General features: G+C 35.2%; 1 protein-coding gene across 5 annotated transcripts in view; it reads right to left on the bottom strand.

Annotated features, from left to right (window-relative positions):
* The window catches only part of ANO3 (anoctamin 3), a 331,459-nt gene that overhangs the window by 67,130 nt on the left and 245,812 nt on the right, over positions 1-18,517 (bottom strand). For all 5 annotated transcript variants that reach the window (XM_074336148.1, XM_074336149.1, XM_019749178.2 and 2 more), the window contains 4 exons: positions 16,556-16,611; positions 12,885-13,006; positions 7,733-7,867; positions 70-166 (listed from right to left, as the gene is read on the bottom strand). In XM_074336148.1, coding sequence (XP_074192249.1) covers positions 70-166; positions 7,733-7,867; positions 12,885-13,006; positions 16,556-16,611 — 410 coding nt within the window. The remainder of the gene's footprint in view (positions 1-69; positions 167-7,732; positions 7,868-12,884; positions 13,007-16,555; positions 16,612-18,517) is intronic.

Genomic DNA, 18,517 nt, shown 5'->3' with positions numbered 1-18,517 from the left:
ATTCTTACTACTACATGTTTCTTAGAAAAAGTAGGGCGCAGGGAAGAGAATGTGAAGGAGCTCACCCACCTTGGCATAGATACAGCTGTCGTTGAGTCTCTGTAGTGAGCAGTTCTTGTCACAGAGAGGGCACATGAAGACTTCAGTAGCCTTGCAAATTTCTTGGCTTGAGAAATCAAAGAGAAAAAGAAAAGAAAGCATGAAACTGCTTGTTCAGAAAGGTGCTTATGTCCTACAGCCAACACTGTGGGAAGCAGCACGACAGAGAGGAAAAGAAGAAATGGAAATGGTGGGGAGTGGTGGAAACGTGAGGAAGAACTTTAAAGACTGTGGCTCCAACCTGAATTTTTAGGCTATTTGTGATGCCGAGGTTTCTGGTTACTTGTTTTTAGAAATCTCCCCCCCCCCCCCCGGATATTGTAATGATCACAGGCCATATTTTATACTTGGGGGACACTTCTGGGGATTTGTCACAAAGATACCTTTACACATGATTTTATGGCACACAGGATAATCCTGGGAGGAACACCCAAAGCAGTTTTAACCAAGCTCATCGGCTTTGAAGTAGCTGAGCTGGAATAAAAATTGGACCATTCTGATTTCTTAAGTCTCTTGCTCTTGCCCCTGGATCTCACTGCCTGAGAATCACCAAAATGAACAGCATCCATAATTCACACAACTTCATAACCTACACAGCAGTCGGTCAGTGCATCATGTTCATTGGAAATTTGAGGGAGCTTTTTTTTTTTGGCGGTGCCTGACATACAGTCATGATGACATGACATCGTTTGTGTTTACTGAAATGTATTATATTCTCTATTAGAATGTAACTTTACAATATTTGTCTCTTCAGTTTTATGCCACTACATTTTAAAATCTCAGCACACATTGTAGATGACTTTGTGATAATTTCTCAAAGGCCTCATCGCCTGAGAGTTCACAGCAACCTATGCTTAAGACATTTTGTGCCTTTATCTGTCATACATGGTTCTTCCCACTCAGTATCCTCTGAATACGTTTTCTTTAAATCTGCTCTGAAAATGTTGAAAGTAATTTCAAGGCTTTTGAAAATAAGCCTGGAAATGCAACTGTTAATAAAAGTTTAATTGGCAGTTTTTACAGCAAGATTTGTTGTTTTCAGAAATGTATACACTTGAATGAAGCAAAACAGAATGCGTGCGTATTTCAAGTATTGAATGTACATAATCTCAAGTCAAAGTCCGATTAAAAAATAAGAATACTATATAGTAATACAGTGCTTTACTGTGAGCAAAGATAAGTTCACATCCATTAAATTTAGTCCTCACTGCAATCTCCTGCAATGGTAATCATCTCCACAACTGAGAAGAAACTGGTGTTTAATTTAAGTCATTTACTCAAGGTCATACAGTAGGTACTTAAGGGAACTAAGTTTAGGTTTTTCTGATTCTCGGTCCAGTTCTCCATCAATTATAGCATACCTGAAAGAAGGATAAGTTTATTTCATATTCAAAGGACTTTGCTGTCAAAAACTAAATTATTAATGACAATGATGGTGTAATGGGTCTATATATATATATATATATATATATATATATATATATATATATATATACTATAATTCTCCCACTTTTACACACATTTTATTTCTAGTAATCAGGAGGTCTATATGAAGTAAGAGGAAGCATATAAAATACACATTTTAGAAACCCCAAATGCAGAGGAGTTTATATCTTCTCTCAAAAATAGTACTAATTTGTAGGAACAAGAGAACTAACATACTTCTTAAAGAAAATTTTGATTAAAATGGGCTTGCTATCATACTTCATTGTGTTTCAAGAACGACACAATGTGCCCTGCACTGAAATGTTGTACTAAAAAGGTATTAAATTTGGTTTATACAACGTCATCTTCCTCACTTTCCAAATGGTCAAACAAAAGCACCAAGTCTAGAATCCAGGCCATCAAACTGAGTCCTATTTTTAATTCCAGAATCACTACACTCATTTTCTATAAGTTGATCAAACCTTAACTTGATATGTAATATAAAATATATGAAACAATTTTTGACAACGTATTTTTTTAGCCTAAAATAAGGGATGTGCAATGATAACAAATGTCTTTGACTTTATGTAACCACTAGAGGGAGGGAGAGTGCCCAGTGACTGTTTTTCAATCTCTTGCTGAGCCTGATAATATAAACCACCACTTGAACTGTGGCTTTCTTTTGTTTTATATCTACTGTTAGATATACAGATCAAGGAGCTGATTCAAAAGAAATAATAATTATCACCATTTAAGATAATGGGAGGAGGGTCCAATTTGTCCATTTGGGGATGGATATATGGACCCGCTCTAGGGTCTTGATGCTTTCTGTAGAAAGCATGGGATATGATGTTTGGTGATGTCCATTTGGGGAGTTGTGAAAATACTTAAGTAGGTTTAAGGGAAGGTGGTGTGGAAACATGAGTAAAGCATGGATTTTAGAATCAGATAACAATCATCAGGAAAAAGCAAATCAAATCACGAGATATTATCTCATACCTGTTAAGATTGCTATAATCAAACAAAACAAAACAAAGACAACAAGTGTTGGCAAGGATGTGCAGAATTTGGAACACTTTTACGCTGTTGGAGGGAATGTAAAATGGTGCACCCACTATGGACAATAATATAGAGGTTCCTCAAAAATTTATATATATATATATATATCCAGAAGTAGGATTGTTGGAGGATTACATGATAGTTCTATTATATATATATATATATATATATATATATATATATATATATATTTCTAAGTTATATATATAACTATACATAACTATATATATATATTTCTAAGTTATATATCTATATCTATATCTATATCTATATCTATATCTATATCTATATCTATATCTATATCTATATCTATATCTATATATATATATCTTAGAACTGAAATCAAGATCTTGGAGAGATATCTGCATTCCCATATTCACTGCAGCATTATTCACAACAGCCAAGATATGAAAATAACCCAAATATTATTTGATAGATGAATGGATAAAGAAAATGTGGTACAAACATACAATGAAGTATTATTCAGCCTTAAATAAAAAAGAAGGCAATCCTGCCATATGTAACAATATAGATGAACTTGGAGGTTATTATGCTAAGTGAAATAAGCCAGTAATAGAAGGAGACATTTTGCACGATTCCACTTACATTAGGTATCTAAAATTGTCAAACTCATAGAAACAGAGCAGAATGTTGGTTGCCAGTGGGGGGGCAGGGTGGGGAATGGGGAGTTACTGTCCAGCAGGTATAATATTTCAGTTATACAAGGAAAGTTCTAGAAATCTGCTATGCAATGCTGTACCTATAGTTAGCAATACTGTAATGTGCCCTTAAAGAGGAAAGATCTCATGTTAAATGTTCTTACCACAATTAAAAAATATACATCAGCTACAGATTTGAAACTTAGTTTACCATTTACTAGATATATTCCCCCGACCAAGTCACTTACATCTTTGAGGATCAATTTCTTCATCTCTGGATGGAGATAATATCTAACTGGGATATGACATAAGGGATATTGATAATATGTCTGGCATATCATAGGCACTTAAAAAATCAAAGAAACCCTTGTTGCTAATGATATTGACAGGAGAGTGTTTGACAGGTCCTTTAGGACCCGACAACTTTTGAAAAGCTGGTCAATACTGAGGACCACAACAATTTCTTGGTGAATTCTAAAGCCAAAGAGGAAATAATGGACCAGAAAGTTGGGGTTTCTGCTGTTTGCTCTGGACCTGAAACCCAGGGACCAAGAAGCAGGCTGTACCTACCTGCCTGTTCATTTTCATATTCCTATGTTCTCTCCCAAGCACAAATCTGACCACATTTGGTTAGACGCATGCAAATATATACACATACATATATACACAATAAATAATCTACAGCTTGATTTTCATGTAATTCTGTAATTAACTCTAGGGCAATTAAGAAATACGACTTTAATTTACATGAACATAGCTGGTAGAAACATAATAAATACAACCCAATCCTCAGCTTTTTAACATTTTGTTTCTTTGCAATAAATGAAAAAGAGTGTATTAAAATAGAGCAACACAAAATAAAAGCCTGTGTCCTTTCCACACCCACCATGAAAGCACCTACAGCTTAACCACGTCTGACACTTTGACTAGAAAAATTCAGTTCCATGAAAATTTTAAAATCAAGATATTTAGTGAAGCTTATCTTGGTTTAGAATAGAAAGTCTGACAAGCTCTTAATTATAGTGTGACAGAAGTAGCAGTAATATAATACCATAAAGCACTGAAGAAAAGAATTTGCTAATGCCTTTTAAAACACTGCTTGTACAAAAGGTTAAAGAATTCTTATTTTACATGAAAGGAGCCTAATTTACTCCGTTGGTACATAAATCAATAGGAACAGGAAATCTATTCCTTTCATTGCCTTTTGTTCATTTTCAGCTTTGTAGGAGTGGAAGGGGAAGTCTACAGACATGATGAAACCTTGTGAATATGTTCTCCATGGAACCAACCTGAACAGTAGCTAACTGTCAAAGAATCATTTTCTTTCTGTATTCAATTAATTTTAAAAGACTGTTTTCTGAAACCCTACAGACTCCACCAAAAAACTGTTAAACTAATAAATAGTAAAGTTGCAGGATACAAAATCAATATACAAATATAGTTGTGTTTCTATACACTAACAATGAATTATCAAAAAGAGAAATTAAGAAAACAATCCAATTTATAATCACATCATCAAAAACAATAAAATACTTAGGAAAAATTAAACTTAGGAGTTAAAACATTTGTACATTGAAAATTATAAGACAGTGATGAAAGAAATTGCAGAAGACACAACAAATGGAAAGATATTCCATTCTCATGAATGGAAAGAATTAATATTGTTAAAATGTCCACACTACCCAAAGAAATCTACAGAATCAATGGGATCTCTGTAAAAATTTCAATGGTATTTTCACAGACATAGAAAAAGCAATCCTAAAATTTGTATGGAACCACAAAAGACCCCAAATAGCCAAAGCAATCTTGAGAAAGAAGAACAAAGCTGGAGGCATCACCCCTCCTGATTTCAAACAATACTACAAATCTGTAGTAACCAGAACAGTATGGTATTGGCAGAACAACAGACACAAATAAATGGAGCAGAATAGAGAATCCCGAAATAAATCCATGCATCTGTGGTCAATTTTTGACAAAGGAGCCCGAAGCATACAATGGTGAAAGCACAGTCTCTTCAATAAACGGTGTTGAAAAAACTGGATATCCACAAGCAAAACAATATAATTGGACCCCTATCTTACACCATACACAAAAATTAACTCAAAATGGATTAAAGACTTAAATTTAAGACCTGAAACCATAAAACTCTTAGAAAATAACACAGGGGGTAGCTCCTTGAAATTAGTCTTGGCAGTATTTTTAGAATTTGACACCAAAAGCAAAAATAAATAAATCGGACTGCATCAAACTAAAAAGCTTCTGCACAGCAAAGGAAACCATCAACAAAATGGAAAAAAAACAAAAAATAAAAAACCTTCAAAACAGGAGAAAACATTTCCAAATCATATATAAGGGGTTAACATCCAAAATACATAAAGAACTCACACAATTCAACATAAAAAAAAACAACCAAACAAAAATAACCCAAACAATCTGATTTTAAAATAGGCAAAGGAATTGAATAGACCTTCTTTCAAAGAGGATATACGAACCAACAGGTACATGAAAAGATGCTCAACATCACTAATCATCAGGGAAACGCAAATCAAAAGCACAATGAGCTGTGTCACTTCATAGAATGCCTTAATAAAAAAGACAGAGATAGTAAGTGTTGGTGAGTATGTCGAAAAAAAGGAACCCTTGTGCACATTGGTGGGAATGTAAATTGGTGTACCAACTATGGAAAACAATATGGAGAGCCCTCAAATAGTTAAAAATAGAAGTACTATATTGTCCAGCAATCCCACTTCTGGGTATATATTCAAAGGGAATGAAAACAGGATCTTGAAAAGAAATCTGTACTCCCTTGTTCATTGCAGCATTATTTAAAATAGCCAAGATATGTAAACATCAGTGTCCATCAGTGGATGAATGGGTAGAGATGTGATACATGCATATGCACGCACGCACACACACACACACACACACAGGAATATTATTCAATCATGAGAAAGAAGGAAATTCTACCATTTTTGACCACATTGAGGGTATTATGCTAAGTGAGAAAAGCTGGACAAAGAAATATACTGCATAGTATCACTTTATATGTAGAATCTTAAGAAAAGCCAAACTTATAGAAACAGAGAATAGAACACTAGTAAAAAAAGTTTTTCTTTTCAAGACACTGTAACTCCAAATCACAACTTCACTCCTTAGCCTCAGAGGTTCCTGATTCCACAGCATATAGAGAAATGCCCAAAATGGACAGGTGTTTTCCTTGGGCGCAAGTATGTCCTGGAAGATGCCACCTTCCAGAGTGGTGGTGACTTTGTCAAACTCCGAAATAAACCTGTGTCCAGATAAAATGCTTTTGAACAGAAGGTGTTTTTTGCTTGTTTGTTTGTTTTCATGCTAATTGTCATTTGTTCTTTGGAAGGACAATTGGACTCTGAGATACCAAATCAAGGAAGTTGGTTATGGAACAGGATTCATCTCTAGGATAATGAAAGTATTTCGTTTTTAGGCAAAACTCTTATACATATACATAGGCATATTATGTACATATTTTTAAAATAAGAAAAAAATGCATTTTTATGACCCTATTAATTATCGTGATTATTGCCCAGTAGCAAAGCCATGGTGAAAAGTTGGAATGAAGGAGAAAAAGTGCTGAGCTTTTGAAGGAGGCGAGAGGTGCTTTTTCATATTTTGAATTGTATCACACAAGGTTGAACTTGATATCCTTGTGATATAGGAAATAGAACTTGCTGTTAGGATGGTTCTGTGCTGCCAGGGTGATTCTTGTCTCTGCTGAATAATAATATATTGTTCTCATGTCCAAATCTGGAGTCACTTCAACTTTAACAGAAGAATCACCATTTTGATAGATGTGTGATTTTTGTTGAACCTTATTTCACTGCTGTCTGGACATCTTGAGGGGAAAAAAATATAACTATCTGTCCCTATAAAGAGTAAGAAGAAAGTAGGAAATAATTTTATGTTCTCAGGAGAGTATCTGAGTGCTTAGAGCAGGATTTAGGTGGTGTGAGTATTTTGTTTAGACATCTTTAACTATGTAAGGCCCCCTCACCTGCAAAAAAGAATACTCATCTCCAAGGGTGGTAGTAAAGGTTATATTAAATGAAACCATGTACTTGGAAGGTTTCTACATTGTGTTAAAAACCTGTAGCTATACAATTATTTTAACTAATGTATTGAGAGGGCATTCTAGACTATCAAATGCTATGCGAATGTAAATTATATAAAACTATCTATTGCATTCTTTATTGCAATCATTATGTGGGATATATTAGAATGAGACATTTGGCATAAAGAGAAACAATCTCAGAACTTATCCAAAGAGAATTTGAAATATAAAAGTAGGGAAATTACCTTGTTTTCTAGTGCTGCTTCCCTACCAAAAAAACAACAAAAACCCAACAAATAAATCGTAGCACCATCACATGTTTTTTATAGTCAGCATTATCATGAAGGTTTTGCCAAATCAGAAGAAAGGCCAATAATTTTAAATAAGTCTGTTGATAGCTTACCTTACTTGACTTGCATTCATTGTAAATATTCCATAGAAGAACACACACAAGCCAACCAGTGCTGCAGGAATCAGCATTCCAGTATACCATCCCAACCAAGCAAAGTACAGCCCAATCTTCTCTCCAAAATATAGCCTGCACGAGAAAGCAAATTGTTAGCTTGAGGTGATGTAAGTGACACTACAAATACTGATCACACCTACTCAGAATTTCAGATGGACACTTGAGGCTACCAGCTCACTTCCTTGTCAGCTCCATCTGGAGTATCTTAATATTCCTGATTGTTAATTAATCTAATGATGATGACACTGTTTATTTCTAAACATTCTCCTTATAGGAACAATTTTATAAAATGTGTTTACTTCTATGTCAAACTTACTACGTCTCACAAAGCTTTTTATAAGTTAATTCTTGCTTTTCTCCATCCTCCTAGTACAATCCCTTTTTGTTTTCCACACACAGAGCTGTGCTAAACCATATTGCTTTTGCATAAATGAGAAAAAAAGTCTCCTCTCTCGGTGGATGCTGAAAGCAGATTCAATTTCAGTCTCATTGCACCCTTGGCCAGACTCCCTTACACTAGACACGACTTGTACAATTATGTCACATCTTCCTCAACAAAGTTCCACTCTGCAGTTGCCCGAGCACATGACTCTTTCCTTGGTTACTACTTTGGAATATTATGATGAGGCAGAAAAGGGTTAATAAAAGTGAACCTGAAGGGGGGCTGCCCAGGCTTGCATCCCCTCCCCAGAAACCACTCAGGATCATCCCCTAGAAGTAATTCAAAATGTCCAAACACTCCAAAAAAGAGGAGATGAGACCTAATTGATATTAACTGGTTCTTCACACATGAGCAAACTGTTGAAAGCTGTCAGTTGAACTCTAGCCTCATTATACTACAATGAAAATAAAATGAACATTAAGGTTTGGCCCCTCTGTAGGTTTTTCTGTATGCATTCTGGGTAAGAGCATGTGCAGAAAGAAACTAGATATGTAACCAATACATGTCAATCAAATGACCTCAGTCTACAGGTCACATCTCCTTCTGTAAGGAAATGTACCTACCCTTTCCTATATAAGAAAAAGCTAACCTAAAGTTAGGTGCAGTTGTCTGCCCCCGCAACTTCTATGCCTGCATCTTTCTTCTTGAATAAACTTACTTCCTTGCTCTCTTCATTTCAGGCTGAGTCTGTGAATTTATACACCTTTTGCGACTGACAAGGGGTTAATTCCAACGACACAAAATATTACATTTCACCTTCTTCCCCTGTCGGTCTTGTACTTACCCTTCACTTTATATCACTTCTTCCGGGAAGACTTTTCTGACTTCCATTCCAACCTTGGGTCAGATGCCCCGGTTCCTGGCCCCACACTGCCCTCACCCACATTTCAGTCCTAAATTTACAACACTTTATGGCAATTACCTGGACCTCTGTCTTGTTTCACTGTTTCTCACCACAGGAAGTATTAAATGAAGCTAAGGAAATGAATGTATTTTAATTCCCATCAGCTGATGAATGTAGTTGATATGGAAATGGCAGATGAATAAAGCAGTTCTAATGACTACTCAGTCACTCTTTCCTCACCAATTCTACTGTCAATATTAACTGTCATGCAATTTATAAAGCTCTGGTAAGAAATAATTTCTCGAATTCTTTACTACTGTTTCATCTACATCTTCTAAAAATGGTTACTTAGCACCCAGTTTTATCCCAATGAGAGTTTTAAAGCTTAGCGTTTTGCAGTTCATTTGGAAATATTGCACCAGGCAGTGATTCTTGCGGGGAAGAAAATTCTCTTGTTATTTTTTCCTTAATAAGATTTCTGCTTTTAAAAATCATTTTTCTAGTTTCTTCTCTGTATTGAGCCAACTAAAATTTGTTTATATCCTACCAGATATAGACATGGAGTCATCCTCCACTAAGCATCATTTATGTAATATTTTATTTATTTCTCCTAGGAGATATGGATCAATAGTTTATTCATTTTTTATATAATGATAACAATCTACTTTGAGACAGAAGCTTATTATATTAACAGGTATTTCAAGAAAACCTTTGTTCCTTTAAACAAGTGTCGCTCTGTGGGTTAGAGTTTTTAGCACATGTTACTAATATGTAGAAATATCTTTATAATAATGCTTACAGAGGATTGCTCAGAGAGATACTTTATACAGACAGTATTACACCAAGATTTTAAATTACACATTGCTGAAGGTTAAGAGGAAACAATGTTATTGGACGGGAGTATAATCACGTAAGTTACCACAGGTTTCAGATCTGTTTCAGGAGAGGGATGAAATAGTTTTAGGCAAAGAAGGCTGATGAAAATGCCTTTCATCTAACACACACACACACAGAAAGAAAATGCCCTTGACCTAGAGCATTGGCATTCATAATCTTCTAGGATGTCTAAGTGTTCCTTACAGGTACTTGAAAAATCATGACAACACAAGGAGGAACAGGGGTTGCTATTTGTGTCACTTCCCCATCACACTTCACCCATAGCCATTTTCTTATCTGTTTTATATATCGGTACCCTATGTGACATTTCATTCGATGACAGGATTCTGCTGCTCAAAAACCTCTATCATAAATACAGAAATGATGAAATGAACTGTTTAAGAGTATTATTACATTTAGTTTTTAAATCTGAACCCCTCTGATGCCTATGGTGAAACTTTTAAAGAAATGCCACACAACTATTTTGTTAAGCAGGTTTTATAGCTGACAATTTTTACAATGTGCTCTTTTCAGATTCAAATATTTTTTCCATTTGAGAAAAGACCAAAACTAAGATAGGTTTTGGCTAGTAAATGTTTGAATTCATTCTTAAAATGGAACAACAACAAAAAAATACAACCGCATGTCTAGAAATGATTGTTTATAAAAAGAGAAAAGAAGTGACAGCCCCTCACCTTTCACCCACTGCTAATGAACTGCCTGTTTCAGCACCAGAGAATACAGGCCTTGTCTGTAGGTCTATTATGGTCTCCATCTTCCATGACCAAAGTATATAAGAAACCCAACTCGTGAACCCCCTCTTCCTCTCACTACAGATAGGAAGCAACACAATGAGATCCATGTCCTCAAAACTGTGTAGTCTTAAGAACAACTATCCTCCAAATAAGATTATATAGTCTAAGATGCATGTCTGCCTCATCACCATTTCGATTTTGGTAACAAGCAGGTTCCTGAAGAGTAGGAACCTGCTGAAATACCATCTATATTCTTTTACGGCTTTCATCTTTGGCGGGGTGGGAGGGATTCATGACATCCTTCTCCCCTTAGCCAGTTGAGCGTGAAATATATTATTTTCATAAGCAATTTTTCCCTTCTATAGCAACAGCCAAAGAATTGGTAAAACAGATGAATAACCTTATTTATTGAAAATAAAGATGGCTTGCTGAAATTAGCTCAGTAAGAATAGCAATGTCTCCTATAGATAAGTGATTATAGACACTGAAATGCTTGCTTGAAAATCCTAACTTCATTTTTTAATTTCTGACATTTATTATCATACATGATTTCGGGAATGAGCACATCCCACTGTGTTCATATAGCTCTAAAATAATATTTCTTTCACCTGCACAAATAAAAATCTGATACTTTGTTGTGACTGACAGAATTAGAATCAAAGCATCTTGATTTTGCATATACCCAAGTATATGTGTAATGTTTGAAATAAAAAATGATTTGGTGCTGGATGTTATGCTTTGGGCATCCAAATCCATGCTCTACCCTTCCCTTTCTGCTATGTGCCCCAGGAGGCTCTCCTCTCTGGACTGTATCACCTATGCTCCTTCCTTCTTCTGGCTTTCTGATGGGCTCACTGGCCAACTGGAGGAACCAGCTGGAGATCACAGGGTGGGATAAGAGAGGTGTTGGGGTAGTGATTATCCTGATTTTTTCCTTCTTGGGTTATGGCTTAGCTGTAGCTGCTTTCTTCCTAAGGCCGTAGCTTCTGTTGGGCAATATCCCGCCTTCTCTGGTTACAGCTTTTCACAGGTTCTGCTGACTGCTTTCCTCCCTTGTCCCTGCAGGCCTAAGTTTCATAACGGCATCCAGCTTTTACTAGTCCCTGGAAGCTTCACATCATTTGCTAGTTCACTTGATCCTATTTACACTTCTGTATATAATTCTTTTATGAAATTCTCTTTAAATACCCCTTCTATTCTACCAGTTCTATCAGTTCCCTGCTGGTACAGTTATGAGTGGATCTTGATATTTCTATTTCATAAACAATTTAAAATATCAATATTTATAATGTTTTTAAATTTATATTTATTAAAAAAAAGCATACAAATGCTTTTTCCCCTTTCATTCCGTAAGTATTTATAGTTAGCCTAGGACTTGAGTAAGTCCTTTTAAATACATGTTTCCTGATTAAAAAAAAAAAAAAAAGTATCCTGCATCAAAAGAAAATAAATCATGAATGTAGAGGAATTTCAAGACTAATTCCAGTCAAGGGCAGTTGCTCACTAGACTATACTTTTTGCAATAGAACAGATACGAAATCTTTGTTGGAAGATAAATACATGCACAGATGCTGTATTGGTCATTTTCCTCTTTGCTCCCAGATTCATTTTTTGCCTTTCCATATTTTGATTTGTTTTCACAGGGAAGTCGATTATGCTGCTTTCCTTGTAAATTGCTCCTAGTTTAGTTGGGCCAGGAGGTACTAGAAGACTCAAAGGTGCAAGGAAGGGAGAAGCCAGGATATTTTCTCTCATGGGCGGCTTGGGCTGTCCCCAGAGTAGCCATGCCTTCACCATGGCTCCACTCCCAACACCTTCACTTTTTTGCAGGAGGGGTAATCATGGATTGTGTGATTCCGCCCAGTAATGGCCCAAGTATGGGGCTGTCAAATGCTCTTTATCCCATTTCATCTCCAGCTTTACGGAGTTAGCAGTTTCCTGCTGTTGTTCATCTCTGGTTGTCTCACTATTCCTGTTTGATTTCTCAGCCTTTCCATCCCCTGTGTAACCAATTTCCTAAATTAGAGTTCCTTTTATTGAAAAGACATTTAAAGGCTTATTTTTTTTTCTGACTGATACAGATGATTTGATGGGTAAATGAAATAATTCCAAATCTAAGAACATGACCACAGAACAGCATACTATCTTCCATTATCAATCCGCTCACAGTACCTGATTAAATCCAGGGGCTGATGCTTGTACCACATCCCCCAGCGTGCCCAGCGCTCATACAATAGATGTCTGTTATTCTGGGGTCCGTGGGTTTTGATGGGCTGGCTACTCTTGTAGGCTCCCTGAAACAGATAAAACAAGATAAATCGATATCCATTGTCTTAGTGAAATTTCAACTAAAGAGGAATTGCTTTCATTTTTTTTTCTTACAGAATAATTTAACAACTTAACGAAAGCTTCAGAAATTGTAAACTTAAGCCCGTCTCTGGAATGATATAGTAAATGCCTTTATCTATCTCTATGTCATTGAAAATATTTTGATAGTGCCTTTAAAATCCTGTCTTAAATTCCATTTTTAAACCAATGAGATTCCTTTCCCTTAAAGTAAACTAGACTTCAGGTTTCACTGTTTGGAACCTAAAGTCTTTTAATAGGCACAATTGTCTTCACCACCATTGAGAGAAATTGTTATAACCTTAGTTCAGAAATTGAGTATTATTCTGCTTTAAGAAGTAATCTTACTAATATCACCCCAATAAACTTAATAAAAATTTAGAAAATAAAGAAAATATTTATTTCATTTATAGATGCTAAGGAAGAGGGTACATGCTCATTCAAAAAGTGTAAGAGGCCTATCACAAGTGCTAGTCACATTTTTAAATTCTAAAGTCCTTAAAACTTACTTTGGATAAGTTATTACAAAAATTAAAGCATGTTTTCAAATTCTTTATATCCCCCTCCATTAAAAATATGTCATATGGGTTGCAATTTCAAAAACATAGACTATATATATATATATATATATATATATATATATATATATATATATGCCTTATAGAGAAAAGTGTTTCCTGAAGGCTGAACTGCTCAGCTTTTATGGTTAAGAAAGAGGGCAATAGCTATGGTGACTATCTTTTCTGAACTAAAATGTAGGACACAGGATTTGATAAAATCCCTCTCCTCACTCCAATGTGTGACTCTACTTTTATGAAAAGTTTGATGAAAATTTAAAACAAGTGTTGTTACATGCCTCAGTTTCCTCGCCAAGGTGATGGGAATACAAATAAATATTGATGACACACGATACAGAGGGATTTGTGAGGGCTCACTTGGATAATCACTATAAAGTGCCAGGCATATAGGAAGTACAAAATCAATGTTAATTTTAGGTATTTGATATATTGTGGCCATTGAAAAGTGCAAAAATATCATTTGAATGATAACCAGGGCCGTGAGTTTCTACGAAGTAAGAAGACACCTTGAATCATGTTCTGCAGATGTCTCAAGGCTGAAATGAGAGATACATATGGATCTTACCTCTGGCTTTCTAATGAAATAGATAATTAGGTAAGGGTGGAAGTACTGTTAAAGTGCAGTCCACGGTTTTCTTCCCTAAGGGAGCCCAAGGTGTTTAAAGCATAAAGATTGGAAGGTAAGAAGATGGAAGCAAAGATTAAGAGTCCAGGTGTGAGACATTCACTTGGGAAATGGTCTGTCTACTTCTAAAATTGGATGGATTTGTTAAGGGAGACCACCCTGAGATTGAGTAGGTAATGGAAAATGAACCAAAGTCACACCTCTCTTTTAATCATTACTGATCATTTTTCTAAAATACATGACTTTCCTTCCTGGCCTCAGTGATCAGACATAAATACTTCCTGGGTTTTAGGTGCTAAGCTTTAGAATCTCTAGTGCATCATTGTTCTAACTGTGCTCAATAACCTCAATCATCCATACTGTTCTGCGTTTACAGTAACATAAGGTGGGCTGTACGAGAAAACTGACCAAAGTGATGACACCGCTCACCATATATTTCTATCCCTTTCCAGAGGACCATGTACATTCAGTGATCCCCACCATCCCTATATTCGGTCCCTTCCTCCAACCACCACACTTTTACTCTGTCTCCATTCTCAAGATCTTAGGCAAAGTCTTTCTCACATAAATATCCCTTTTCATCCATTTCTTTCATCTTTTTCATGCCAAATTCCCCTGGAAATGTCTTTGCCTCCCCTCTAGCCATTGTCTCTTCATAAGTAAAACATAAATTTCAAAGAGGAGTGAAAAATATGATACTGACACTAGCAACGTGCCTGCGTCAAGGAAGAAAGAGGCCACAGATTGTGAAGCATCTTTAAATAAAAGTACAGAGTCAATGTGATTGATTCTCTTTTCCTGTAAGCAAGTCTTGCTTTCCTTTCTTCAAGTAGTAGCATTTAAAATCAATAGAAAATTCCAAGTACATTTTATTCACTTTCTGCTTTCCTTCAGTTACTCATATTTCAATACTATAGTTTTCTAATCGTTTTGCGTTATATGTTCCAGATTTTAGTACTTCTACCAAATTACAAGAATAAATGGGAAAATGACTATTACTTACAACATAATCCTAATAGGTTCCAAATTTCATGCAAGAAACTGTCAAACGAACTGTAAGAACACACATTAGTTATGTAGACCAATTACTTAAACAAAGCAAACCAAACTTTCCTTTGGTATAGAAGCTCTCCTAGTGCCTAGGTTTGCCACTCTGAACACTTTACCATTTATGGACTGTCATATTTTGCATGGTGTTTAATGTCTCTGATCCTTGTTTCTGCATCTCTAAAATGGGAATATTAATATCTACTGCTCCAGGATTACTGCCAGGATAGTGGGAAAATATATACACAAGGCTTGCTGAGAGCCTCTTATTATTATTCTACTTCCTATAACAAGTAGGTATAGCATCATGAATAGAAGCATTGGAGTCTGGCTTCCTGGACTCAAAACTGTACCTTTGAGACTAAGCCTTTCCATGCCTCAATGACTTATTTATAAAACTGAGTAATATTTTGTCTATCTCAAGGCGCTGTTGCAAGTATTCAATAAAATAATACATATAAAACATTTAGCTCAATGCCAAATAGGAAAGTGCTTGACACAATTTATCTATTATGACTTGTACTGGAGTGTGAACTCCTCAAGTATAGGGATTATGGCTTATGAGTCTAAACCTTTATAAATAGAAGGGAGATGGGTTTTGACAGTGCAGAAATGAAACCTCTAAAGATTCCATTCTTATATTAAAATGTAAAATTGCCTTAAAATGAATACTGTGTGTGTGTGTGTGTGTGTGTGTGTGTGTGTGTGTGTGTGTGTGAGGGGTTTAAAACTGATTCAAATGTCATTCATGACTCAGCAGGTAAAGCCCACCACAGCTTGGAGCAGGCTTTTCTACTTAACATTAGTAGACAGGTAATAATCTGGCAGAGTATCAAGTCGGTAATGGGCTGTAGGTTTTGTGTGGGCTTGTGTTAGATTTTCAGGCATCCCTAAGTAGTATGCACAAAGCAGGAACCCGCCGTGGTTGGGTGGTGTGGCTCCCCAACGGGTCAAGCATAGTTATGTGTTGGAGTCCAGGGAAGTGGCCAGAGTGGCTGAATGTCCCTGAGTTCCTTTCAAGGCTGGGGTTCCTGAAGTGGTCAAACTACAGGAGGGGTCTGGAGCCCAGGAGCCAGTGCACAGCCACAGAACTGTAATGAGGTCAGAAAGGCCCAGGGCCAGTCCCTGGTTGAACCCTCCTGGGAAAGGGAAGCCAGACTTAAATGAAAAAAAAATAAAAAAAAGGGATCAAGTGTTGAACATGAGAAACATTTTTCAGTTCAATGGAAATTATATTTCAAAATTACCTCATGTGGGGGAAAAGCTGCTATATATGAGCCATTGTTAATAAGTTTACAGATGCCTGAAAAAGAGAAGAAAAAAAGCAGTCCTCGGGTTAGTTTAAATAAAAACTTCCCTCTGAATCAACATACATATATTTGGGGTAATAAATTAATTTAAAAACTTAAAATAACCAAAATGGCTTCCATAACCACTTCACCTAGTGAAGTGTGAAAGATACTAAGAGTATAATTGTGTGCTTACAACATTAATAAATGGAGAGTTGCAATATGCCAAAGCAGGATTTCACTTGCCATCTCATGAAATAGGGGGCATTTTGATATTCACTCATTTGGAATCACATGAGCCTAAAGCACTTTTTTTTTTTTTTTTTTGGTCAAAACAAAATTTGGTCAAGGAAGCAGAGAAGAGATATAAATAGCAATTTGATACTTCTTAAAATCTCCTCCCTCTCAGTTAGAGTGTAGTGAAACGGACACTCTCATATAGTCCTAATAAGACAAAGTATTTAGAAAACCTTTCTGGAGAGCGATTTTTGTTGCAATATTTTTCATATTAGTAAAAAATCAGAAATAATTGTACATCCAAAACTGAGGAATCATTTAATTATTATGATACAATCAAGTATGTTAGGTAAATAATTGTGATTTGATGAATGCTTGTAATAGAATACTGTACAGCTATTTACAATAATGTTTTCAGGCATTCTAAAAAGCTTGAGAAAATACTCATAATAGTAATTTTTAAAAGATAAGAAAATTGTAAACACTGCATGACTTTATTTATGATATACATATTCTTTTCCAGTACTAATATATAATAGTGACAATTGAATTTAAAGATTTAAAAAAAATTAAATATTCTTCTATGTTTTTAATAAATTCTACAAAGGCCATTATATCTTAACAATCATTTAAACTGTGATTTTTTTTATTTTTAAAGACTACATAAGCACATAGTGCTACCATTTAGACACATTTTTAGTTTATATTCTGTTTTTATTTGCATTTCTTATTTAGAAAATTTTGTTTAAGTGTCAACATATTCTTGTAGGGATTTAGTGTCTAAATTAACTATTTTGTCTGCTCAATAATAAATGAATTATTAATCAGAGGACAACCAAAGTCTGAAGGTTCCTGTTTAAAAAATGGCTGACTTGAAACATAGTTTATTTGACTTATGCAGCATTCTATTCCAGGGTAAATCAGTGCAGATTTTTATTTTCAAGGTTTTAGGAGATGACTAACATTTGATCTCTTCAACCATCTTGTGTTTTTCACCCTGACAATTAAAAAGCCAGCTTGTTTGATACATGTTATTTTCTGTTGTGTTCTATGTAAACTTTACAATTCCTTTTAATTATTCTGGGTGCAACTTTCTCAATTTTCTTTTGTATCATAGATGGAATAGCATACTGCTAAACAGTCAAGAAACACAGAAATTTAAAAAGTTAAAATTAGTTTTTAATGTACCTTCCAGAGGTAATCTGGAAGTTTCAAATATATCCTTCTAGATTTTTTTTTTTCCTTTTTATGTATGTATATTTAGGAAGTAGGATTACATTAGAGTTATAGTTTTATAATCTGTTTTTTCATTTGATAATGCCTTGTAGATATCTTTTATTGTCATCTATAGAGATAATTAATCAGTAGCTTTCAATCACCATGAATTAGGGTCTGTGTCATATAGTCTCTATAAGATTAATATATAGCATCAAATAGATGCTGAATAAATTTGAGCTAAGAGTGAATAAATGTCACATAATTTTTGATACATGTATTATGTGGATGTAGCCTAACTTATCTGTCAGTGCCTAACGATGGGCAGTTAAAATATTTCTAGTTTTACTCCATTACAAAGCCATAATGAGCAAATGTTTACATCTACTGTTATTCAAAAATCTGATGATTTCTTTGGGATAAATTTCATAAAATTTCTATTCCAAACTGTTTGCACATGTCACATTT

Source organism: Rhinolophus sinicus, linkage group LG06 (assembly GCF_036562045.2).
Source record: "Rhinolophus sinicus isolate RSC01 linkage group LG06, ASM3656204v1, whole genome shotgun sequence".
In the NCBI taxonomy this organism is placed as follows: Eukaryota; Metazoa; Chordata; class Mammalia; order Chiroptera; family Rhinolophidae; genus Rhinolophus; species Rhinolophus sinicus.
This window is presented reverse-complemented; position numbering and strand designations above follow the sequence as displayed.